General features: G+C 40.1%; 2 protein-coding genes across 14 annotated transcripts in view; one reads left to right on the top strand and one right to left on the bottom strand.

Moving 5' to 3' along the window:
• dock7 (dedicator of cytokinesis 7) overlaps positions 1-3192 on the bottom strand; it is a 45889-nt gene extending 42697 nt beyond the window's left edge. For 6 of the 9 annotated variants that reach the window (XM_059031418.1, XM_059031421.1, XM_059031422.1 and 3 more), the window contains exons 1-3: positions 3038-3191; positions 1291-1393; positions 50-225 (exon numbers count right to left, since the gene is read on the bottom strand). In XM_059031418.1, the coding sequence (XP_058887401.1) occupies positions 50-225; positions 1291-1393; positions 3038-3075 (317 nt within the window). In that variant the 5' untranslated portion in view covers positions 3076-3191. Of the gene's footprint in view, positions 1-49; positions 226-1290; positions 1394-3037 lie in introns of all 9 variants that reach the window. The other 3 variants (XM_059031416.1, XM_059031420.1, XM_059031417.1) reach the window with 1 other exon arrangement.
• A 3005-nt stretch (positions 3193-6197) lies between these two features.
• LOC131696779 (cysteine protease ATG4C-like) lies at positions 6198-15868 on the top strand. 5 transcript variants are annotated; one of them, XM_059031415.1, is made up of 11 exons: positions 6198-6266; positions 6965-7094; positions 7754-7837; positions 8284-8520; positions 9630-9948; positions 11050-11120; positions 11530-11678; positions 12209-12287; positions 12982-13058; positions 13833-13952; positions 14452-15868. In XM_059031415.1, exons 2-11 carry the CDS (start codon positions 7019-7021, stop codon positions 14593-14595), a joined length of 1356 nt encoding a protein of 451 aa, XP_058887398.1. In that variant the 5' UTR covers positions 6198-6266; positions 6965-7018; the 3' UTR covers positions 14596-15868. The 5 variants fall into 5 exon arrangements, with proteins under 5 accessions (XP_058887398.1, XP_058887396.1, XP_058887397.1 ...); XM_059031413.1 differs by having other exon boundaries at positions 8284-8532; XM_059031414.1 differs by having other exon boundaries at positions 8281-8520.
• Positions 15869-26082: the final 10214 nt, after the last annotated feature.

Below are 26082 nucleotides of genomic sequence, written 5' to 3'. Positions count from 1 at the left end.
GCTGTGTGAAGAGGAGGAGGAGGAGGAGGAGAAGGAGGAGATCTCTCACCCTTCTTCTGGGACAGCTGGCACCAGCGTGCGACACTCCCGGGGCGTGTAGAGCACTTCGATATCATCGGGGGGGAACTCCATGAGGTCCCTGAGAGGACCCGACTCCACCGCGGGGGGGTGACTCATGTGATAGTCTTCATAGTCCACCGGCTCCACCGCTTCTGTGAGTGGAACCTAAATGATTGAAAACGCTGTTCAATTAGTGCTGGGACAAAGGCTCACGTGTTCTGCACAAACACTGACTGAAATGCAGGGATGGGAATGAGACTTCCCCTGCACTGCAGTTTGCTCCATTGCTCCCAGGGTGGAGCTAAACATGCATGGGGGTCTGCTCCTCGATGCATGCTTCTGGTTCACTGCTCCACAATCACGATCCCTTTTCTTACAGCACACTAAATAAGAATTCCATGGTGACTCTGGGATAGAACTAAGACTCCTATTGCATAGCAGTTCCTGGTTTTACTAGGAGTTGAATAATAAGACACACCTGAGCTTGTTACCTGTACACTGTGGCTAATCAAGCTCATAGTAAAACCTGGAATGGGGAACCTGCTATGCAAAGGAGTCTTGTTTAGCTCCCTGAAATGTATTCAGAGGCAAACAGGACCATGCTTGTATTCGTTCTTATAACAGAATTCATAAAAAATAGCATGCAAAGGAAACCGATGCATATATAAATAACACCCACTCTACTGCACCCCACAGTGTTTCTCATAAATGACATAAATAAATAAGAGCCATTCTACTGCACCCCAGTGTTTCTCTCCTTTATGTCGGAGCTCATCCAGCAGGTACTGGATTTATTTCACCCCTTAGGAGATTTACTGTAATACTGTGGTTTTACAATATGTGGTTTTTGCAACAAATTAATGAAAGAACATGTGTTTCAATTGTGAAAGAGCATTTGACAATGTGAAGCCATGCAGTTAACAGACTCAAGTAAGTGACAGCGTTGATTAGAAGACATACTAGTCTACAGTACCGCAGCTCTTCCACCGCCCATAAACACTGCCTTTAGATCTCTGATCAGTTAAGAGCTATCCTGCCATTCTCAGCGGGGCAAGTCTAGACACTCCAAGATTTTTATTTATTTGTTTCAAATCCCCTCCCTGTAGGTTTCGGTGTAGGATTTCAGAAAACTGATGAGCATATTATAACAGTTACTGGGATTAGTTTAAAAATATAGCTCTATAAATGTGCCCTACTTATCCAGCCCCTTGTCCGTGCAGCAGCACTTACTGTGTGATGGGATGCACTGGCAGCGACGTTTAGGTTTTTAAGCAGCTGTGGGGAGCCTCCATACTGGCCTGCGATCTGCTTCCTTACTTCTGCTGCCACAGTCCTGAGAAACATCAAGAAGGTACCATCATTACTGCGGCGCTGTCACCCGCACCATCGTTTTATTTTACTATAACCAGGATGGGAATAAGACTCCGACTGCGTAGCAGTTTCACCCAGTCCCGTGCACAGTTAAATCGCTCACGTGTGTCCTAGTATTAAACTCCATTGTAAAACCATCAGCAATAAGGAAGCTCGGTCTAAAGAAAACCACAGGCAGGAAAAGCCCTGGTATAATAACGTAGCGCTAGCAACCTCTCACCGTCCAGTCCATTTATCAGCTTAACCCCACACACTGCGCATGGCTGATAGGTATCCTTAATAATTATTTCTACTAGCCCTTGATTCGATTGCTGTACATATAAGCACGTCTGTTGTATGGACTTATACAATCATAGCAATAATAATAACAATAATAATAATTTTCACTGTATTTAATGTATTATTACACTAGAAGACTAGCTCTACCTCCGCTACGCTCCCCTGCCTCCAGAGCCCGCTCCTTCTCCACCCTTGCTCCGCAGTGGTGGAATGACCTTCCTACAGATGTCAGGACTGCCCAGTCCCTGACCACATTCCGGTGCCTCCTTAAGACTCACCTCTTCAAACAGCACCTGTAGAACTCCTCTGTTTGTATCCTGGGACACTATCACCCTTCATGTAAATGTGCTTTATTTTGCTCTTATCTGCCCCCTATTTTACTGCATTTAATCCTGTACTTCAGAATACTGTAATCTGCCAAGCGTTTAACCTGTAGTACTTTGTATTTAATCATATCCTGATGTAACTATCACTATTATCTGCTGTATTATTGAATTGTGGTTTGTCACACTTGTACTTTGCTTGAACAAAAGTTATTGTATTTCTTGCTCTTATTGTATTACTTGTATTGTAACACTTGAAATGTATTTGCTTACGATTGTAAGTCGCCCTGGATAAGGGCGTCTGCTAATAAATAAATAAATAAATAAATAAATAATAATAATAATAATAATAATAATAATAATAATAAATGATGTTTTTTTTTTTTACTGTTTCTTGTAAAGCGCTTTGTGATGGTGGTGCACTGTGAAAGGCGCTATATAAATATTGATTGATTGATTGATTCCAGAAGGTATGACTCCATTCTTCTGATAAATCGCCCGATTTGGCATTCCTGTGGCTCGAACAGTCTATGATATGCGAGTCCACAGCTCCACGCGTGTGGGATGTGTCGGCTGGGATGGGTCGTCACGCTATGCCATCAGTGCAGCAACACAACAACTACACACACCGTCTTCACATCGCTGTAACGGGATTAGCAAAACACTGAAAACAAACGCTATTTGCATCTCAATTACGGTTTCAGTGATTCAAGCATTTGTGGTTTGCGACAACACAATAACTAACATTCATTAAAAGAAAATATGCAGCGCGCAAGAAAAAACTATACCAAAAAAAAAAACTGGATAAAATATCTGGGCACTGTCTATAATAAGGGCGGGTCACTGGGGGATCCTGAATACAACAACTAGGCCCTTTCTAGCAGGGAATAACGCCGGGACGAAGCAACGCTGGCATGCGCTGTTTCCCATCAAACAACCCCAAAGCCCTCAGGCGCAATAAAACGGTCCCGACAGTTGTAAATGCGTGAATTAAACGCGCTTACCTGCTAATTTTCTGAGCGAAGGCGCGGCGTTCAGCCATGGCTGCAGCCGCTGACTGGATCTTTCTGTGACTCGCCTAGCTCTCGCCGTCTCCGTGGTGCTATGGAGGCGAAAAAAAAAAAATACTAGGAGGCTGGAAAGGTCCCGTAAAACACCTACAAAACGCGCACAGGCAAGCTCGTTTAAAAACGGGCTCGGCATTTGCCGTAATAAACACAGATGTTATTATTATTTATTTTATTAGCAGACGCCCTCATCCAGGGCGACTTACAGTCGTAAACAAATACATTTCAAGAATCGCAGTGCAAGTAAAGTATAAATGCTACGTGATACATCCCTTTGTTGTGTCTTGAAAGTGGGTTGTTTTGTGATACTGTAGAAGTAAAACAAGACCATTTGAATTCAGACCGTTTTTGAGTAAGTACGGTATGCGGTTATGTATTTTTGAAACCTCAAAAACAATTCACTGTATCTGTAAAAACGAGTTTTCTAAAAGGTCACCAAGAGGTCAGACTTTAATAAAGTAAAACTATCCACGCGGAGTGGCTGAGTTTCCGCTTTGTTAAACAGGGGGAGGGTGGGACACTGGCGTTGTTTAGCTGCATGCGTTTTTAAGATTCGTCCTATACTAAATTAAAAAAAAAAAAAAAAAAAAAAAGGTGAAACAAAAACTTCAAATCAGACATTATAAACACACTTCGGAAAATATCCAGTACATGATTATAATGTCTAAGACGCAATTGTGTAGAAAAGGTATTGCATCGACCATTCAGCTGGTAGGGTTGCCACATGATGTTCTCTGCATTGCACAACTTCCAATGTTATCCCATAGGGGGTGCTGTGCACCCTCAGTTTACATAATGTTGCTACTGTAGCATCGTTGTGTGCTATTAAAGGCAGCTAGTCAGTGCAAAAACTGGTTACTTGTGTCAAGCACAGACAGCATGCTAACCTTGAAACAGTTAATAAGCATCTCATCCTTATACTCCTTTTACTGAGTCAACAGGAGCAATGCCACTGCATCAGGGCACAAGACCCTAATCAGCCCTTCAGCCCCTTGTTTTAATTGAGCATGCGATGACCCAGACTACAACGAGCAGCAGTGTAGAAAGCAGGGAGTCATGCCATTCATACCCCTGGAGCGACGTCACACTGTGCTGCTGGGTCAATACAAGCAATGGGAATAATCCCCTGTTTTTAAGTGACCTACTAATAGCAGCATCTGGAATAAAACACTGCTACTGATCCAGCGTTATCATGCTTTCCAAAGTGAGGCTTATCTGCTCATGCAGAGCATGTGTTTCAATGGTGTTTTCTCATCCTGCAATGCTATGGACATCACAGGAGGGTTAATACAGTAATGCATGATTCATATCCTGCCTGTGAAAGGGAAACACTCAGCTAGAATAGGAAATCACTAGCTAATAAGCTGGGTGGCGCGTGTCCACCCCACACTCCAGCACTCCAATCTGACTATCAGCAGAGACAGCTTCCAGAACGATACGGTCATGCAGTACTTCCTCCCCAGCAGTCAAGGGACTTGCTCATTGACTGACGCACTGATACTCAAGCACAGGAGATTTAAAACAACTGGATACAAAGGCATGTGTTTAAAGCAATGTGACACAACTGCTTCACTGCCAGTGATGATGATACTCTTCTTCTTATCATCATCATCATCATCATCATCATCATCATCATCATCATCATTATTATTATTATTATTATTATTATTATTATTATTATTATTATTATTATCAGTAGTAGTAGTAGTATTGCTATTTATTTTTTTCCTGTTTAATTTCCCATTACATTATAATTGTGATCCTGAATTCACTCTTAGGGCTGCCTACAATGATAGCTTCTCTTTTAAAGTCTTAACTAACAGCCTGTTTATTCTCTTCTTCTTTTAATAGCTATCTTGGTTTGCCTTTAAGAGCTTTGATTTGCCTTATTATGACAATGTGCAATATAAGCCCAAGTGCCTGTATATTTACCACGTCTTTGGGCAATACACAGCACCTGTACCAGACAGAACAGAAGTGATGATTACTGCCTCTCTACAACTTAATTAACGGATCAGGGAGTCAATATAGCCCTGGCAGCTGTTCAGTCATGTATAGGTAGTGGGTCCACACCCTGCTTCTATTGGGATAAACACTTATTGACGGATTCCTTGAAGGCAATCAATGTAAATTCCGAGAGGAGATTTCAGTTCACCCCAGATGCAGTTCTTTATTGAAGTCTTACTTGGTTCTGTTAAGTTACTACCCCTCTATACCACTACTGCTGTTCTGATAGTATGAACCCAAGTCTGGGTACACAGTGCTGTGTCCCTCACACACTACCCATCACAATAAAGCCATTTTCATGAGTGCAGATATCAAGTTCTACAAGTAATAATTGTCCATTAAACGATTTAAGACCTGTGTCAAGAAAAGTGATGAGGGAGGTCCCTGCCGGACCGTCCCTACTTGAGGACTGTTATCAAGAGTCGGTTGTGTGTCAGTAATGCAGCTAATGGTTATTGATTTAGATGCACAGAGAACGAAAACAAAGTGTTTTTTTTTTTTTTTTACTTCATGCACACAAAAAAAATGTATTTATTAAGTTAGGGGAGAGCTTTTCACACTGAAGGGAGGACAGCTACTTGCACTGTAATTATGCGTGATGTTGCCTTTGTAGTACTTAGCCATTCTGTTTGTTGCTGCCACTTCACTGTGTTAATACACTTTCTTATTTATTCTTATGTATGTAAGTTAATATTTATAGCCTATATATGTGGCCGTTTAGTAATATTTAAGCAGAATACATTTTGCTGATTGTAATTATTATTGTTTTTTTTTTTGTTTTTTTTAATATCATCTATATGTTTCACACAATTTAAAAATGCAATAACCTCCTTCTGCTGGCTCACAGTGGCATGCAGGTTTATAACGGGGAATATAAACAAACCAAGAACACATAAGACGTATCTGTACGGTTTCCAGTGGAGCTTCTTTTCCATTATTACAAACGGTCCTACTGTATTTTTGCCATGGATACGCACCCTGTTTCGATGAGCTGTTATTTCCAATCACAACACATCCCTAACCTTTCTCCACACAACTACAGCACTGAAAACAGACTAATAATAAAACTAATAGGACTGCGCCCCACCCTCCACGTCCGTGCGTCATGACGCAAACACCGTGAGAGCGCTGTACCGCTTCAAAATGTAAACACGCTATTGTAAGTAATAAGAATGTTTTTCAAGTTTCTCTCGCTGGAAATGTATGTAAACGTACTCGTGTTGTTAGAAAGCAAAACTAACTGGCAAAAACAAATCAATAATAACAAAAAACCATTATACAGTACATAGTTACGACGGGGAGTCGGTTAATCATGTTTAATTTCAGTAGCGTTATAATTTAGACCGTTCTTTAGTACTGCAGGAATGCAATGTAATACTTAATCAAACTCAGGGGTTTAGCTGAGACAAGCAAAGCTACCGAGGAGGCTTAAATGGTCTTGATGTTGGAAATCCTATCAATAATGCTACAATTGTACAATATAAATGTATAGTTTATTTGCATGCCATTTCCATTACTTTTAGGAGTGATTGAATAGTCCAGACTTACACTGTAACTAACAGCTTACTGTGTTTCACAAGAAGAAAATATATTGCTGTTTTGTTGGCAATGAAGTTCAGGCGCAAAACCGTATTGAAGTCAAAACTGGAGCGTTGAACTACAATAACTTCAGTGAGCCTTCAGTCTTACACAGCCAGCATTAGACATCAGTTTTGTATTCGTGTTATTAACACGTATCTTTATGATCTGGAAACAGGATTTTTTATTTTTTTGCAAAGTGTACTGTATGTACAGGATAAGTGCAAGATTGTTGGTGAAAAATCAAACTAAAATACTTTTCTTTGTTTAAATGTTCAGACACGGTTCAATATCACAGAACGCGGTGATGGATTCAATTATTAATTGGGAACAATGGAAAATAATGAACGAGACGATGTGGAAAAACTGAAATCGATGTTTCTGTCGGCATGGCACAATGTACAATACAGTAAGTAGATGTGTACGTGTGGCTTGTAGTTTATTGATAACATTTAAACAATATTAACACTAAGGGACAGACTCAATAATTATAATAATAGTAACAAATACTGCTCCGCGCTATGCGTTAGGTTCCTATAATGATTTTCAATCAAACAGTTCCGAACACACCACTGCATAATCAAAAAAGCCTGAAATTCACGTTTACATTCTGTTAGCTCTTAATTTAAAATACATTTATACTGCTGTCATGTGGAACAGGAAAATAATACACTGCTGTAATTGTTGGATTGAGCCCCCCGTAAGTAATTACTGTTTATAAAAACTTAATCCCAAAGTAACTAATGAAATGGACAGACAGTCATAAAGACGCACGCATACAACTGCACCATTCAGCAGGGTTATTTCATCTCTTAAACTCTGAAGCAAACAGATACTGCGTCCTGTGTTGCCAGCGTCCAGAGGTAGAACTAACGTCTTTAATACAGTGTTGTGGACCATTGTCTGCTAGGCGTGAATTAACAATGGGCTTCTGTTTCCTGTCTGTCTGCTAATCTGACCAGGTCATTTTTACAGGGTACTTCTGAAAACGCACCATGCTGTTCTTTGTTGTGCATTTTACAAGTAATGATACTAATAATGAGCCTTTGTCTCCTTTAAATCTTCCAGGTTGGATTCTGAAAACAAAGACATATTTTAGCAGGAATTCGCCTGTTTTTCTGTTGGGAAAATGTTATCATTTTAAGGCAGAAGGTAAGTAAAAAAGTAACAAATTAAAAAAGTTAAAATACGTGAAATTCCAAACAGTTGTGATACTTGCACAGCAATATACCACATTTTGAACACAGTAGTTTATTTGTTTTTATTTGTATTTAAATACGGCTTGTTTAGCACAAAGCTGACATGCTTCCTCATCTCACTTCCTCCCAGTCAGCCTAGAAGAGTCTTTAGAGTTCATAAGAAAGGTTACTAACGAGAGGAGGCCATTCGTAGCGTTGCTTAAAGGAATAGTTAGTAAGCATGGCAAATAATGAAAGCAGTAAGAAATAAAATAATAAAGTATTACTTTAGCTGTAGTGTTTTTACAGGAAGTGCTATAGTGGGCCGCTGTGACATGTGAAAAGTGTGTGGGTCTGGTGTTGAAAGAAAGGAGCTTGTGAAGCCCTTGTTTAACCTGTCTTCCTCCTCCATGTCAGAAGCCTCTGTGGAGAGTGTCGCGGGGAGCTGCAGTGACGAGGCCTCGGAAAGGGAGCTTGTTATCGGCAGCGTAGTGGAGTTTCGTCGGGACTTTGCCTCTCGAATCTGGCTGACGTACCGAGAGCAGTTCCCTCAGATCCAGGGCTCCAGCTTCACCTCAGACTGCGGCTGGGGCTGCACGCTCAGGACTGGGCAGATGCTGCTGGCTCAGGGCCTGGTGCTTCATCTCCTAGGCAGAGGTAGACTTCTGTGTAAGAGTTGTATATCCAGACTAATCCAATCGTGAAAGCAGGTTGAAGAATTATTCCACCGGAATCCCTCTGCTCTCATTACAGTGCTCTTAATAGAGAACAGGGATGAAAATAAGACTCCTATTGCGTAGCAGTTGCACCCATTCCAGGTTTTACTACAAGCTTGATGAGCCGCATTGTATTGGTAATAAGATCAGGTGTGTTGTCTTATTTCCATGCCTGGAGAAAGATATTGGGTGAGATTGGGTAGAGAGGCTTGCAGTATTAACCTCTGCGATTCCTGCATTCCTTCAAAATAGACAGGAGGGTGTTTTTTTGGTGCAGCCTTCTTAAAGCTTAAACTTCAAAGCCTTCTGCAGGAGATACATAGGAGGTTTTATTTATTTTTATTTTTTTTATTTTTTTTATCAAATCGCTAGCTACTTTCTAAACTGGTAAATGAAGGGGTTTGTTTTAGACAGTGAGGGCTGTGGATCGGGACGGGAGATTTATAGCTGATTTTGTGCAGTCATTTAGAAAACAATATTTGAGCTTAAATGTGTTCCTCCGTTTGAACCGACATACGGCATCAAAGAAGTCATCGCCTATAAAAAGAACTAATGGCCACTTAAAGATATTTATGGGTCAATTAGGTTTTCTGGCAGTTTGCAAGGTCATAGTGTTAATGCAGTATAACCTGTACCGTCCAACTTTTACAACCAGAACCACACCTACCTGCCCCCTCGGATGCTGACAAAGAGATTGTGTGCGCCGCAGAGCTGCAAAATTGAAATGCAGTACTGGGAACGTTTTCAGGTCGTCGTTTTTTCCTTAATAGCACTATTTCCTTACAACTTTAATTAGTCAAAATCTCCTTTTAACAGATAGTTCGAAGAAATATAAACTCAGAAGCTGCAGTATAAGTATTTCATTGCTGTGAAAGTAGGTCCCTATGTAGTGCCCTCTCTGTTCTCTGGGCCAGGTTTTTCCAGCCAGCTCTTCATTCCCAAGCCAAACTGTATCCCCCACTAAACGGGTAGTGCTTGTATTGCGTGAGCCAGGAATCACAGGGTTGCACATTTGCTGTAGTCTCTGTCCTTTGCATGTTCTCATTACAGACTGGACCTGGTCTGATGCCTTAAAGATGGACGGACTGGACACCGAGTCGTGGACCGCCAGTGCAGCCAGGAAGCTTGTTTCCTCTTTAGAGTCATCGTTTCAGGGACTGAAACCTCCAGAAAGCCACGCTCCAGCTCCTGGGAGAGCGGAGGAAGCAAGCACCGACCTGAACTGTGTTCATCACCGCAAAATAGTGTCCTGGTTTGCGGACTGTCCTGCGGCGCAGATTGGTGTGCACAGGCTCATTGAGCTCGGGCACGCATCTGGAAAGTCAGCTGGGGACTGGTATGGGCCAGCCGTGGTCGCCCACATACTGAGGTGTGTTCTGATCACTCGCCATTCAGCTGCTTTCTCTTAACCATTCAAAAACATGCATTGAGTTTGCCTTGTGTTCATATACAGGTCAGAATAGGGCAGTTGATACAGATTGCTAAATTTTGGGACTGGCACAGAAAAGGCGATGGGAAGCACATATCATGTGGTTAATTAACTAAGAGTGTGTTAACACGGGCATGGAAATAAGACTCCTGTTGCATAGCAGTTTGATCCATTCCTGGTTTTACTATGAGTTTAATAACACACACCTGAGCTTGTTACCTATACACTGGGGCTAATCAAGCCAGTAGTAAAACCTGGAATGAGTGAAACTGCTGTGCAGTAGGAGTCTTCTTTCCATCCCCGTAACATCCCAGAGTGATATGATGCTGAAGGAAAGACCCTGAAGCCTCAAACAAATCTTTATAGCTGCCCACAGTTAACTATCTGATATGCACACATGAGCTTCGACAGCATTTCTTTCTATTGTGTTCCCTATGGCCTTATTCTTTGACAGTACGAAAGTTCAACACTATACTTAAACTAGATATACCCCAAGACAAGCTGCTTTATCTATATTTAATTCCCACCTCCAGCAACGTTATAATTGGAAAAGAAGACCCCTGTTTGAAATACTGGGCTCTACTCACCAAGATGCATTCATTAATTACTTAAAGAACCTTTTTAAAAATGTATGTATTTTGATTTATTACATGTCGTTGGGTATTCATCATGAAATGTCTTGAGACTACTGCTAAAGAAGCCATCGTTTTCCTGAATATCTAAAACAGCGTGCATATCATCAAAACGGGTGTTTAAACATTACTTAAATAACTCACAAGTTAACCCTTTTTGAACAGAGGCTGCTCATCGGTTATAATAGCAAGGAGCCAACAGATGCTGTTATTCCATGCTGTCTTTTAGAAACATCTGGATTGATAGTTAAAGACTTACCAGAGGACTGTCACAGCTGTACATCCTGTTGCTGTACACAGTGACTGAGCCGAATCACTAATTCTATCCGCTGAGTAACTGTGTAAATAATGTTATTGCCCTTTTGTTTGATGCAATAGGGTTTTTAATCTGAACCTTTATTTCTCACAGAAAAGCTGTTAAGGAAGCAACAGACCCTGCATTACAAGGCATAACAGTATACGTTGCTCAGGATTGCACAGGTATGAAAAAACGAGCGTCTTTGGAAGAAGGATTTCTGGCCATGGTGCCCTGCTTGACCTCCCATTCAAAATCACAGATACAACACCGTGTTCAATGCAGTTAAATGCACTGGGAGTGTTCCTTTGGCATTCCAGTAAGGCAATTAGTTTACCAATGTAATATAGAGACAGCTTCCTTCTACTTTTTGGTTTGCTTCTTGTCATTCTCAAACTACTCTACAGTTTCTATCTAAATTCTGTAGTTTGATATCCTGCTGAATATTACATTTGAGACCCTGCATTTCTGTATTATTTTATATAACAAACTTATTTTAGAATGCCAGGAAGTAAGTGGTAATGCTATGCACTGTTTTAGTTTCAGAGTGATGAATGACCCTAGCACAACCCTTTTTAAATGCATTATTTCCAGTTTACAGTGCTGATGTTATTGATAGCCTCCAGAAACCTGCTCAGGGCCCAGAAACTGAAACCAGAGTCGACAGAAAAGCTGTAATTATCCTTATACCCGTGAGGCTCGGTGGAGAAAAAACCAACCCGGAGTACTTTGACTTTGTAAAGGTACAGTTTAACTAGCATGTACTGGAACTGCATCTATCTATCTATCTGTCTATCTATCTATCTGTCTATCTGTCTGTCTATCTGTTATATATCACAATATAATACGCATCGCGATATGCAGGTCGAGATACGATATGTATCACGAGACATGTGCTGGGCTACTGGGATGCATAATAAGATCAATTTAATGGTGGACGACTATGTTAAAAGACAAAAATGAAACGAGTCGGAGAGTATGTGTTCACACCAACTATAAAACACACTCTTCATACAAGAACCATTTGTTCAGTTACAACAAGCTGTGTAGTGCTTTGGGTCTCGCGTCACGATACACACCTCTTATGATACGATACATCATGCAAAGAAAGTATCCCGATTCATCGACACACCTCTACCCCTTGGAGGTGACCCATCAAAGCACACCTCATACCCAGCTATTCTGAGATCAGCCTTTAACACGGCTAGGCTGCAGACATACTGTAGGGTATGTGCAAGTCCTTCTGATGTACAGTTTTGTTTTCTGTTTACAGGGCATTTTAAGTCTCGAATATTGCATTGGGATCATTGGTGGAAAGCCTAAACAGGCGTATTACTTTGTTGGATTTCAAGGTTAGTTTTGGGGAAAGAGAAATCATTGTGCATAATGTTTTTAATAAAGATCAGTAAGACATGAATGCATTCCAATTTGGTATTCACAACGGTTGAAACAGCACTCATTTGATTTGATCTGACCCATCAAAACCGAGTCCATTCATCAAAAGTAAACCTCCCAAGTTGCAGTTGTAATTGATTTCCATAAGATGCATGCATACTGTTCATTTCAGTATAAAGGGAGGCAATCTTCATCACCTTCCTAAGTGCTTAGGAGCCTTCAGTTGTGCAACCTGGCAGTCAATATTTACACATTTACATGTTCCCAGTTTGAAGTGCTGAGTTATTTAATGTCTAAATGACAAGCAATACGTTTTCCCTGTCAGCCTGCAGTTCCCGATTGCATTTATCATATGCAAATTCAAGAGTATAATTGCATGTTTGTAAAAGTAATTTTCTCACAGAAAAAAATTAACTGACAGTCCTTTTACTCTCGAAAAAAAAAAAAAATCTGCTTATACAACCATACTTGATTCTGCATAATTTAATCTGTCCCGCAAAAGGAATCATCCTTCAAGCCTTGCGGATCAGCCAGGGAGCTCAAATGCTGGTTTCATGTTTTCAGCTGCTTCTCTGCATAGAAATTGGATCATATGCATTGTAATAATAAGATGATTTTTTGAATAACTTGTCTTTTGTTTTGTCCTTGTAGATGACAGTTTGATTTACATGGATCCTCATTACTGCCAGTCTTTTGTAGATGTCAGCATGAACGGTTTCCCACTCGAGGTAATAGAAAATTACAAAGAGCTCACCCACTAATGTGAATGTAATAGTTTCTTTTAGTGCTTAAAGGTTTGAATCCAAATGGGCTTAAGCTCAATTACAGAGCAAAGAGCCAAACTGCAGAATACTACTGCAGCTGTGTCCTCAAACTTCTGAAAATCAGTTCAGATACAACATTCAAAATAGAAACCTTCTGCAAAGAGTTTTAGGAAGAAGTGCTGTCGCCTTGGTCGACGGATTCTTTAGTCAGCACTACAGCACGTGTCTGCATGTACACTGCAATCAAATATATATATATATATACACTGATCATATACAACAGTGTGTACATTTATTAGAACACCTCAAGATTTGTCATGAATATCCTTTATATACCTACCTGCATGAAATCTGCAGGGTATGAGAATGTACATCTTTGGTCAGTAATCAGTGATCTAGAAACAACAGGCACTCATATGGGAAAATGTTAGACCACTTTGCACTTTAATTAGGCTTCTTGAACAATTTCTAAAAAGTCTCCTGCATTTTACCATTAGTGGCTATGAGTTAGTCCACAAGTAATCCGGGTCTGTGAAACCAGTCGCTAACAAAGTATTCAAAGTAAATTAAACAAGACCGATGAGAAACTGAAAGACCTCAAGTGGGCCACGTTTTCTCACTCATTTACTGTGGAGAAAATACAATTATAGCAACACAGCAATTTGTATGAGAACAGTTCTACAGAAAAGGAAGGCATGCTTGTTGTGTTCTGAACTTGTTGTTTTCATGTTCCTACAGTCATTCCACTGTCCCTCGCCTAAAAAAATGTCATTTACTAAATTGGACCCAAGCTGCACCATCGGGTTTTACTCAAGAAGTGTACAAGACTTTGAAAAGATCAGTGAAGAAATATCAAAGGTAAGTACACAGGAATAAATAGGTGTCCTATTTAAAAAATAAATAAATTAAAAAAATCTCTACACTACCCATGCAGAAGTAGATTTACTAAATTGATTAGTCCTTCTTTGTAGTGAGCAGCCATCAGCCAGTGCAAATACTGGTAGGTTTTGAAAGGCTTTTGTAAAAAACAAAATCTAAGCAGTCCAGCAGGTGGCGCCATTAGTCTTCGAATGGGAGTTTTTTTTTTTTTCACACAGCGCTGTCTGACCAAGCTTGTTCTGAGACACTGCCATTATTGAGTTACAGCAGACAGCTGAATAACTCCCATTTCAACACAGTAAGTACCTAATAAAGTGGACGCTGTAAGCAGTTGTTTAAGGAAAGTGCTGCTGTTTTAGTTTGATTTAGTATCTGATTTGTTCAGTGTTTTTTGTTTTATTTATTTGTTAGTAGTAAAATCGTTCTATTGATTGCACGTGTTCTTGCATGTGTTTTATATTTCAATGTGTTTTTGCAGGTGCTCAAACCCTCATCTAAAGAGAAGTATCCAGCGTTTACCTTCGTAAAAGGCCATGGGCGTGATTATGAACAAAGTGAATCGACTTCAGAAGGGGAACCCAGGCATCCACAGTACAGCTCAGGAGATTTTGTCTTGCTGTGAGGATACAACCAGCACACGACTGTGGAGTTCTTCAGTGCAGAGGAACGAGGAGGAAGCTCTTTGGGCCACCTTTTCAAAGCGTTCACTCAGGTCTTTAATTCACTCTTGAATTCTTTTTTTAAAGAGGTAAAACGTGTTTTACAAAACCAAGTAATAAAATCCAAGCTGCGTTCTGCACTCTCAAGGTGTTGGATTCTCGTTTTGTAACATTTACATGATTTAAAAAAAATTAAATAATCTCCTTTAAAAAAACAAAAAAAAACCAAACAAATAGGAGGTAACATTTATTTTGGAAGCTGATGATTTAAATACTTAACTTTTTTTTACTAACGGTTTGCTGTGCTCAAAATAAACAGTTTAACATGTTTAACATGACATTGTGTATAACTGAAAGAAGTGTACCCTGTCATGAGCCATGTCTGCCTCTTTGAAAATGGGGGTAATTCTGATGGATTGTGTGTGTCTGTTTATTTGTGTGTTTGTGTCTGTGTGTATCTGTGTCTGTGTGTATTTGTGTGTGTCTGTGTGTGTCTGTGTCTGTGTGTATTTGTATTTGTGTGTGTCTGAACTCGGCAACCCATTCTGCATGGAAGGTGCAAGCTACTCTGGCAAGCTGAATTATAATACAAGGGAACAAAGTGAACTGTGTAATTGTTTGTATAAATAAACAGTGGTCTGATCTCATCGCAGCATGAAATGTGAGATAAAGAACCGCATGAAGCTGCACTGTATGCGTTAGTAAGGAAGCCGGTGCTGCTCGAGCTTCTTAATGGCAAACGCGATAAAGGAATTCTCTGTAGAATGTTTATCGTCCAACAGGGCATTTTAAAGCACATTGTCAAAACGTCTTCTGTGAGCACCTGCTATTAGAAGTGCAGGGAAATGTACGCCCTCTGTGTCCATCACTGATAGCTGTAGTGCCGTGTCCTGTAATGCAAAGTTCACACACTCAATTATTGTGCACATTCATTCATTGTAGCAGTATATATTGGCACCTCATGTATTGTATCTACACTACCTTGTTTGCCTATGCTTGTTAAATGAACCCTAGGATGTGCAGGCATTGTGTTCTGTGTGATCTCTTACTAGAATGGGATAGAAGGCATATTTGAAAAAAAACAAAAAAACACACACATGCTTTTTCAGAACTGCAGCAAAATCAAGCACAGAATCGGCATTAGTGCTAAATATTCACTACAGCTGCAATAAAGACTGTGGTAAATGTTGTTTTTCCTGCTTATTAAATTAATAAAACTGCTAGAATTTGCATTTCCGAAGTTTGCGTTGTGATATTTCTGCCTGCAAGTTTTATTGTGTTTTTTTAAATTGCACATCTGCCTCCAGGTGTTTACATTATTGTAAAAAACATTTTCTCTCCTTGCGTCAAATGCAAGCCACTAAACTTTAAAGAGATGCTGTGTTCAGTGTAGCTGTTTTTTGCAGACACAGTCAAATGCACTGAATTAAAAACTAATCATACGTACTAACCATTTCTACCCTCCATTTAACCGGCGCAGATGCAAACACACACATACAATTGGTAATTGTGTCCGACGGAAAAGAAAATATCCTCCTGCAGAATGTAATGTTTCCATGGCTAATTTCTCTGATCCGTCTCAGTTTAAGCAATGGTTTGTTGTTTCCATGCTAAATACAGATTCCTGTATTAATAGGAGCATGGCCTTGGGTTTAGCCATCCATATGGGAAAAAGTTACTTGTTTGATGGCAAACAGGGAGCTAAAGAATTGACTCACTGTCTGCAGTGTTATTTAAAAAAAAAAAAAGAATATTAGTATGCAGATATAATGGCATCATTTTCATTTTCTAATCCGTAATTTGGGTTCTGTTTTGGGAAATGGGTAACCAATGGTACATGGAGCATTAGAAATGCAAAGCTTGACCGCGTGTCCTCAGGATTTTGTCACACAACATGAAAGGGCGCTTGTACTTGGGGGTGCTCTCCTCTAAGGGGATGCTCTGTTCAATGTGTATTTACAGAGATGGATGAATATTTGATTAATGAGTCATGGTCTCTGGAGAAATGTAATAACTGTGCCGCTGTACAAAGCTAGCTCCTTCTCTGTTAACACAGCTGCCAGTAGTGTCGCTGGCATTGCAGCCCCTTCAAAATCCAATATGTTCCATGGAGAACTTTCCTCTGTTAAAAGGGGATGTATGAGAGTCATTATTCTGTGCTCAGCTCTGAACTATTATCTTCCCCAATTTGTAAAGCTTTCTTTTTCCTGCGGAAATAAGCCCTGGCACAAAAACAAAGACTGTAAGTTCCTATAGTTCTGATTGCAAATGCCAGTGTTTGGGAGTGCAGCAGCACTGCATTCAGAACAAACAGATCGCAGCTACAGCTCTATTGCATGCCCTGCAGTGCGCATAATACTGCATTTTTATAATGGAATCGAAAAATAAACCTGCATTGTCAAGCCTTTACATATGCCCTGTCGGAAAATAAAGAAAGAAAATAAAAGTCATGCATTCATGCCATTTGAAACCGCGTGAAAAATAATATCTGAAATGAAATGTAGACTTATGTAGTTTGGCATTTACACTTGCATTAAAGCAAAAAACTGTTAAGTTTATAGAAGCTAAAAACATTCTAATACAAAAGACGCAAAGACTTCTTGTTAGAAGTTTGGCTAACTGTAGTACAAAGTTTCTTTTCATTACTTCTGTATTCCTTAAATTAAACTTCTGAGTTGCATGTTACTAGCTTTGAAACATTCATTTATATATATATATATATATATATATATATATATATATATATATATATATATATATATATATATATATATATAATATATTCTTCACGTCTGCTTTAATATTTTTAGTTCCATTTTGAAATGGTTTTGTGGTTATATTCAGCTGTAATCAGATATAATTCTGATGCTAATTTGAATTTGGCGCTGGCTGTAATAGTAGCTTTTGTAATAGTTTAAAACAAAAACAAAAAGTCCACCCCTTTAATACAGCATGCCTACGTAATTCCAATTTGAAAGGCTATTAAAATTAGAATGATGGGCTTTTATAGTTCGATTAGGTATCCAGGAACTCTTGTGCTCTTGAACTCCACGTTGCATGTGAATCAGGGTGTTTTAAACGTGGGAAAGCGTTTTAAAGAGTTGGAAAGCGATTCTGTTTCTCACCCTTCCCCAAGTATGTTACTGGGTTTGCACAGGCGTCCTCTCTTACAGCCGGTGGTACCCCATATATTTTGCAAGTGCATTTTAATCCAGTGAAACTGTCTCGTTAAAGTAACAGATTTTTCGTTTTTATGGCCGCTGTTTTGCATTCTTGTCCTCGACAGTAAACATCCACAAATAGACGCAGTGAGCAGAAACCACCTCGAATTTTAGGATTGAGACACAATTAAAATCAAAGAAACTAAAAAATAAGATCGCAAAATTTGCCCAGAAACCATAATAGTAGTACAGTATTCCATGTTCAATTTTTACATTTTTGCCAGTTTTTTAAGCGACATGTAAATCAATATGTTAACATAACATTATTCAGCAGGTTTCATTCAACTTTATGAAGCAAAGTTAGGTTGATGCTAAACTTTTGTCCACAGCTGTGGGTTCCGTTGTTTAATATTCTGTTCACAGCTTTGGGTTCCAGAGCTCAGTGGGGCAGGGTTCTGTTGTTTAGTGTTCTGTTCACAGCTGTGGGTTCCAGAGCTCAGTGGGGCAGGGTTCTGTTGTTTAGTGTTCTTTTCACAGCTGTGGGTTCCAGAGCTCAGTGGGGCAGGGTTCTGTTGTTTAGTATTCTGTTCACAGCTTTGGGTTCCAGAGCTCAGTGGGGCAGGGTTCCGTTGTTTAGTGTTCTTTTCACAGCTGTGGGTTCCAGAGCTCAGTGGGGCAGGGTTCTGTTGTTTCATATTCTGCCTCATCGTTGCTGGCGACACTTTGCTGTGTAAAACTTTCCGCAACACTTTTCCTTGGGGCCACAATCCATTATTACAGGCCCTGTAATGAAGCTGCAATAAAATCCTCAGTAATTAAAGTAATTGCCATGGTGAATCAACCTAATCACACACCTGCATTACAAAGTCAACCTGATGTTACAATCTAACCTTTTTAGTAATAGCAAAATTACAATTATAAAAAATAGAGAGAATCATTAGCCATTTTTTTTTTAAATTCCCCTACAGATCATTGCACAAGGAAAATATTAAGCATCCAGTAAGTGAAGGAACGCGATGTAGCTCGGAGGTCAAGGGAAAATGTCAGCTGTGGAAGGTATAATAGAGACCAGCATGTCCTTGTGATCTTTCTGCAGAGTTTCAGCATAGGTGTACCCATTTACAAAGCATGTACCGGTTAATGTGTAGATATAGATTGAAATCTTTTTATTCATGTGACTGATGACTTGCATTATCTATCATTAATAGATGTGATCAGCATAGCATTTATTCAGGCACATCATTTTTTAATTATTATTCTTTACCAAAATCATTCAAAAAGAAGTATAAAATAAAATAATAAAATCAGTTATTACAAATTAAACCAGTACAGTGCCTGTGTTTAAGCGAAGCCTGGGATAGGATATAACACAAGGCATAAATATCCCTTAAAGCCCAAGTAATTCAGCATTTAGTTTTCATGAAATATCTCCCTATCGTGAGCGACTGCACTGCACATATCCTAAGTGAACTGTCTAATTGTGCCCAGTTACAGGCCAGCCGATTGGCTATAAAAGCACTGCTCTGGGTTTGTTCTGTACAGGTAGCCTTTAAAGTCCTATCCCTGGGGTTGACTCTAAATATCAATGGCTCTTGTTCCGAGCTTACATGCACTGGACACATGTATTTGTTGTGATTTAAAATGTCAGAGAAAATATGCTTTTAGGCTAAGGTTTATATCTTATGATCTATGATATTTTTTTTTACACAACACTAACAAAGAGAACTGCGTATAAATAAGATCACTGATGACTGTACATTTTTAAATCTGCCTCAAGACCTTTGTGAGTTATCTAACAACACAAAGCAGGAACGTGATTAAACGCTGTGTAATTCTGGTACGCGATTTGTTATTGTTTAGTGTTAGTTTTGTTTTAAAATACAGATATAATAAAGGTAGCATCTGTTCAGATAATAGAGGCACTTTTTTTTTTAATGTTCCTTCCTTTTTTAATTAAATGCCAAAATTTGTCAACTTAAAGAGAGCAAACTGCAAAAATGTATTGATCGATTCAGATGACAGAAACTGATGGATGGCTCTCTCCATTTCCATATTTTTCTACCTCCCGGTTTATAATCTGTACTGCTGGGACGCGCTGCCATATCACACACAATGCACAATGAATAGGGCATTTTGTTATGCTGGGCAGCAATGTCCTGGAGCAATGTGGTGCACTTTGTTTCCGTGCCGTGTCCAGACCAAGCCTCTCTCTGTACAGATGGGTCTCTGACAGCCCTACAGCTGTTCTCCTAATTGTCCATTAAGTGTTCTATTGATTCCCTGATTCAAAGTGCATGTGTCTTTCAGCTCCGACTCTTGTGTGAAGAGGCAGGCACGCCACATTCCTTGCAGGATGACAGAGCTGCCAGTTTCAATAGAGGATCCTGCTCTCTGAGGGGAAGGCTTGGTTTGCAAAGGAGCTTTGCAGTAGCTGGTTAGGTTTTTATTTTCTAAACTTTTTAGCTTCAATCAGTTAAAGTGGCCGGCAGCGACGGCGACAACATGAAAACAATGTTTAATTCCTTGTTAAGCACAGATTGCAGCTGGCTGATAACAGGCCGCTGTGAGGATCTCCACTCTTGATAACAAGTGATTACACTTGCTTCGCCCATATGCAGAGTCTTTCTTTCACTGCTGAAAACGACACGCACACAGACTAGAAGTGTTCTCATTTGGCCCAGATATTGGATTGCAGCAATTTTTAAAAAGGCGAGATCACCTCCAATTGCAGATTGTGGCATTCAGACACAGCCGCTGCACGGGATCATCCGGTTTTAATCTAAAGACAGAGCAGAAAAAAACATGCAGATCTGGACCAAGGGTTATAAATCTCCCGAGAAACAAATGGACGCAGATGAAACTGTAAAAGTTATTCAAATTCCCATCGAGACAGATTTATTAATCTGCCTTTTTCTAAGTGCATTGCATTCAGTAAAGTCTGTTAAGACACATCAAGTATTGTGCTATGCCAGCAGTAGTAACAGCTTACATTTAGCACATACAATGAAGGGCTGTGGAATTCAAGCTTTGTTCTTGGCGACAGAATGCATTACTATTCCCCTTATTAGTTTCCATTTCTTAACAGCCTCATTTACATTTTAAATAGTTTTTTCCCCCCATATTTAAAAAACAAAAACTGATGATGAATCTCGTAGTTGTCCTTGCGTAGTTAATAACAATTAACTGTACAAGGTTGTTTTTTTGTTTTTCTTTTCCTAATCAGAGTGTGAAGCTGCTGTGTGTGAGCAGTAAAGTTACAGATATGTTGAGAACTCTGATTTGACATTTCCATTTAAGAGCACTGTTTAACACCTCTTTAAAAATAATGGCACAGTTATGCGCTTAGTAAAAACTACCATTACGATAAACAATCCATTCTTTTAAAGCATGTTTTTTTCTTTTTAATTGTGAGCTCAAGTCTATACGATTTGAACTGAATGATTTGAACTGATCCCCATTGAAAATTAGATTCCATATCTCCGCTATCTCACAGAAATAGTCAGTTGTCTCTATGCGCAATATTACATTATTATTATTATTATTACATCAATACTACATTCTTCATGTTGTATTGGATGCTTTGGAGTTTTGTTTGCCAACCAGGGAATATAATTTTGTCACGTGACCATATTGATAACTTGAGATAGCAAACCTTTTGATCAAATCAATAAAAGGCTATAAAAATAATAACTTTATGCAAATGATGGTGATCATTTTGGACGGCCCCTAAAACAAGCCATTACCGGTGTGACATGTTGTAAGAAGATACATCTGTGTAGCACTACAGTACATTGTGCTGCATTGCAATACGGAGGACGAATGCACCATCGTGAATGTCTGTCTATTAGACTATCAGTGCTATTGGCACGGCTCCCTTGTTGTGCTGCAGAATTAGACAGTAAGAGTTTGTTTACAGCTAGGACTCCATTTAACACCTGCTGTGCCATCCCGCTGCTTTACTAAAACCTGGGGGCAGGTGGATTACACACAGTTAACTATTTCATCTGAAAAAGGCAATCACTCAAGTCTGCAAACAGTACACAGTACATCCTCTAGACCTGAATCGATATCTGATGGATTGTTGAGTTGTCATCTCCCGGGGTGGTATATTGTACACAATGATTTTATTTTTGCTGGATTACTGTACAGTTTGTGTCGCTTGCCTATACAATGCTTGCCTTTGCTTTGCCATGCTTGCACCAGTCTTTATCACACTTTGCTGTGCTTTCACTATGGTAGAGTTTTATAAGGGGAGATGCCATCCTGGCGTAGTGCTCGTTAGCAGTGCTGCCACTGCCCCAGCATGAGAGACGCTTCCTCAAATGAACTTCTGCTTGTAATGGAATTGCTTACGTTTTTTTCTCACCTGAATGTAGGGTTCTTAATCTTAGAGCCTGAAATCCAACCACAATGAGAAGCCAGTCTGCAGAATACACCAATTCCTTCAATACTCCAGTTGTATAAACAGGTAGTCATTGTTCAGGGATGGAAATAAGACTCGTATTGCATAGCAGGTTCACCCATTCCAGGTTTTAATAGAAGCTTGATTAGCCACAGTGTATAGGTAACAAGCTCAGGTGTGTCTTATTAAACTCCTAGTAACACCAGGAATGGATCAAACTGCTGTGCAATGGGAGCCTTATTTCCATCCCTGTTGTACCGAGCAGCCTCTGTGAATACAAGCTCAGTAAGGGGGTAACTCATTACAGGAGAGGACATGCTAACTTCCACAGAGTGCACATTCACATCCTTGTGGAAATCACTGCTCAAATGAACTGTCCTTGTTTTTAAACGCTCTTCGGTTAAGTCATTCAGAAGAAAAAAATTATATCTGTAGCGCTGAGAGTGGGCTGATTAAACACGATACTGGAAAAAAACCTGTTTACTAACATTTCAATTTCTGTGCCTCATTTATCAGACTTGGAATACAAAAGGTTAGAGGGGTGTTAGGATTGTCTTTAACCTTGATGATATGTCCACTGAAGCAGCGTAATGGCCTCTAATTGCTTTAGTGAAAGAGAGCATCCTGACATTTCCTTTGTGCTTCAAGCCCAGTGCCTTAACCATTATGCTAATTCAACCATTATACACCCGACAGTGTTTATAGGACTGACACAAGTGATGTTACAGGTAAAGGGCTGTGAAATGGTCTGTAAACAGAGGGAATTGATTCCTGGACCAAAGCAATAGTGTTGAAGTCACAGGCACTGAACAGCCAAGCCCAGCAGTTTCTACCCACGCTGCCAAATTGGGCCCGACAGCGTCAGCATTCCTGCCACTGTGGATCAGAAAGGTGCCTAAACCACGACGTGTTCCCAGTGCTGGCTTGTACAAATGAGCCGGGCTCACAATCCATAGAGCCTGGCGTTCGCAGTATTGTTTTGGATGCTGGTGAGAATTATCTTTAGTTAAGGGCACTGTGTTCTGCAGTACCCTTACAGTGTCGAAATGGTACAGTAGAAAATGCTAAACTGTGCCTTATATTGATTCAAATAAACTGTAAGCCTAATGTTTATGAATAATGTTCCTAATCTATAGTTGGGGTAGAATGTACAGTATGGGCATCTGGCTCTTCTTTATATAATCGGTATCTTCTAAAAATGTATTTTTGAATGAATCATCAAGTGATAATCCCAATTAGCAGCTCAATGGCATTTCTAGATGTGTCCCAGGTATAACTGGGTTTACTGGATGCGTCTCCACTGTAATGCAGCTCATTCTTATTATTTGCTTTTGAATTACGCATGCAAGTGAAAACAACAGACTTTCAGGCCTGACTGTCTGCAGCTCTCCAAATGCAACTCAGGCCCCTAAAGGACTCGGATGCCACTCAAAATGATTGCAACATTTGAAAGATTCAGACAGCTATTTTAATTGTATTCTATTTTAAACAAATTAGGGCAAGCAACTGATAATGCAACATTTCCAGACCCCCATTCACATATTGCTGCTGTTGCTGTACTTGTTTGTAGTAACGAATGCACCAGGAAAGCCTCTTGGGTAGACAGACACAGTGTTTTGCAGCCTAACTATCTGCAATTGCCAAACATGTCATAGACAAGATGTACAGCAGTATGGGGTCTGAGCAGAGAAAGGGGAAGGGAAAACAAATGCATAACAAACTGTGGAAACTGTACCCGAGGGGACGGGACGATGCAAGATCAGTAAGCACTCATTTCCAAACCCGTTGAAACTGGGGTTCATGCCTGACCCCTGCTTGACCCCTTCCTGACCCCGGCTCTACCTTTTCCTTGTCCCCTGTATGACTGGCAGAATTCACCTGGTTATCTATTATCTTGTTATTGGACTTCAATTTTACAAGCTGTTGAGAGTGCGGCAAATCAATACCTTTTAAATGCTGTTTATGTGTGATTAACGGTTAATATCCTCACAAATTATTTAATATAATAAGGTCATTTGTCTTGCACAGGGCCTGGTACCCTAAAAGAATAATCGAATAATAAATGAGGACACTGGTGAAGAGAGTGTTTCAGATGCTTTCCTGTGCTGGTTTTATTACCCATATCCTCTTTACAGCCACAAAGCTGCACTATGGTTATTTTATGCAAGTAATAAAATTAGCCAGAGATGGAATTAGCAGACTCGGGGCTCTTTATAGGTCAAGTCTCTGCTTTATGGGCCTGCTACTCCCTGGCACTATTGTCAGGAGGCTAGTTAGAGGGGTCTTTAAGCATGATTTAATATGTTCATGCCTCAGAAAATAGTTAAATAGCTAATTAAATGGAGGAGTTAATTTACATATTAATTGACCTTCCGGTAATATTTATATTGATACCTGCACGAGGAGCCCTCGTCTCCATTGCCTTTCATCATAGTTAGTCTGAGCAAATATGCTCCAACTTTTTCTTGTTTAAACTGAAGTTTCTTTTTATTGTCGCAGGAGAGCTGTTTGGATTCCCGCGCACGGCGGTCGGGCATCTGGCCTCGCGTATAATAATAGGGAAGCGCTGTAAACAATGCGGAGCTCTTGGAACGCTGCCTGTATCAAAGCTGCTCTTAATTATGATAGTAATCACGCTTCTGCAGTCAAGCAGTCCCATAGGGCTCCGCATTCCCTCTGTGTGTAGAAAATTAGCATAACAGTGTACCTGCCGCTAGAGGAGAGATCATAGCTCTTATACCGCGCTGCAGTCAGACAATTACAAGTTAGCAAATGTACGTGATTATCATATTGCACCAATATATCGAATGTGTGTACAGTGCAATACACACACTTGCCTAATTAGAATGAGCTTTATAATGTCAGGGAGCCACTGACAACAATGTTCATTCTGTCTGCTGGGTGCAGATTTAATGAGGGGTACAAACAGTTATTGGTTGTGTGTCCTCTTCACTCAACACCCCCAGATTTCCCCTGTGCTTCTGCATATAGACATGCATGCATACGGTAAGGTCAGGCTGGCTCTGAATTATTATTTGAAAAAGAAGAATTGTTCTCTTAATGACGGCTTCATTTAATTATATATGTCAAGCCACCCCATGCATTTGCATAAGCTTTATTCCTTCCTATAAAAAGTACATTAAACATAAAATGATTTATTTCCCCCCTCCTTCTTTTTTGTATTTTCTCTTATATTGCTGCAAGATGTATGAGAACAAGCCAGGTGGATGGGGTGTTGAAATGTGTTTTAATGGTCTTAAATGCACTGCGGTCAAAGATATTGTTCCCTTTGTAAAATGGGTTATCTTTTTAATGTTAATGATTTAAACGAATCATTCTAGACTAGGAATGGTATTATTATTGCTATTGTTATGATGATGATTACGGTTATTAGTACTATTTAAACAGAGACAGTATGTGCACAGTAGCTGTGCTGAGATGCAGCGTGTTCTTTCCCAGGGTTTCGTGCCCCCCCTGTTTGGGGCCTGGGAGTTAAAGCCTGAATGAAATTAGCCAGGGCACCAGGGTTCACGCCCCCGCTGTTCTTTACAATAGCACCACAGGGCCGAAGGCTACTAAGCAGACAGGACGGCTGCTCAGCCTCTCATTGGTTAGTTTCGCTCCTCCAGAAAAACGGAACCCTTTACCATGCTGGTGCAGCGGGCCGGTTCTGACCCAGAATGGGAGAGACAGTACTCAAGCCACCAGCATCGCTGACCAGCTCCTACCCAGCTTAGCCCTCATATTCTGCACCCAGGCTGGTGCAGGAAAAGGGAAGCTGTAAGAATAGAAATGTTAATTGAATGCAGATTCAGTTCTCTTCTGTTTGAGTGTCTACTAGGAACTGGGATGGGGCTTTGTGGCAGTGTGCCCCGCCCCTGTTTGTA

This window comes from Acipenser ruthenus, chromosome 10, assembly GCF_902713425.1.
Source record: "Acipenser ruthenus chromosome 10, fAciRut3.2 maternal haplotype, whole genome shotgun sequence".
NCBI lineage: Eukaryota > Metazoa > Chordata > Actinopteri > Acipenseriformes > Acipenseridae > Acipenser > Acipenser ruthenus.
Note: the sequence above shows the minus strand (reverse complement) of the source record. Positions and strands in the feature narration are given on the sequence as shown.

Excerpts from the sequence above, each read along its gene's own strand:
- LOC131696779 (XM_059031411.1), top strand. The coding sequence starts at position 7,019 with ATGGAAAATAATGAACGAGACGATGTGGAAAAACTGAAATCGATGTTT. Across the intron at positions 9,949-11,049 it reads GTGGTCGCCCACATACTGAG|AAAAGCTGTTAAGGAAGCAA; the intron begins GTGTGTTCTGAT and ends TATTTCTCACAG. Across the intron at positions 11,121-11,529 it reads CGTTGCTCAGGATTGCACAG|TTTACAGTGCTGATGTTATT; the intron begins GTATGAAAAAAC and ends CATTATTTCCAG.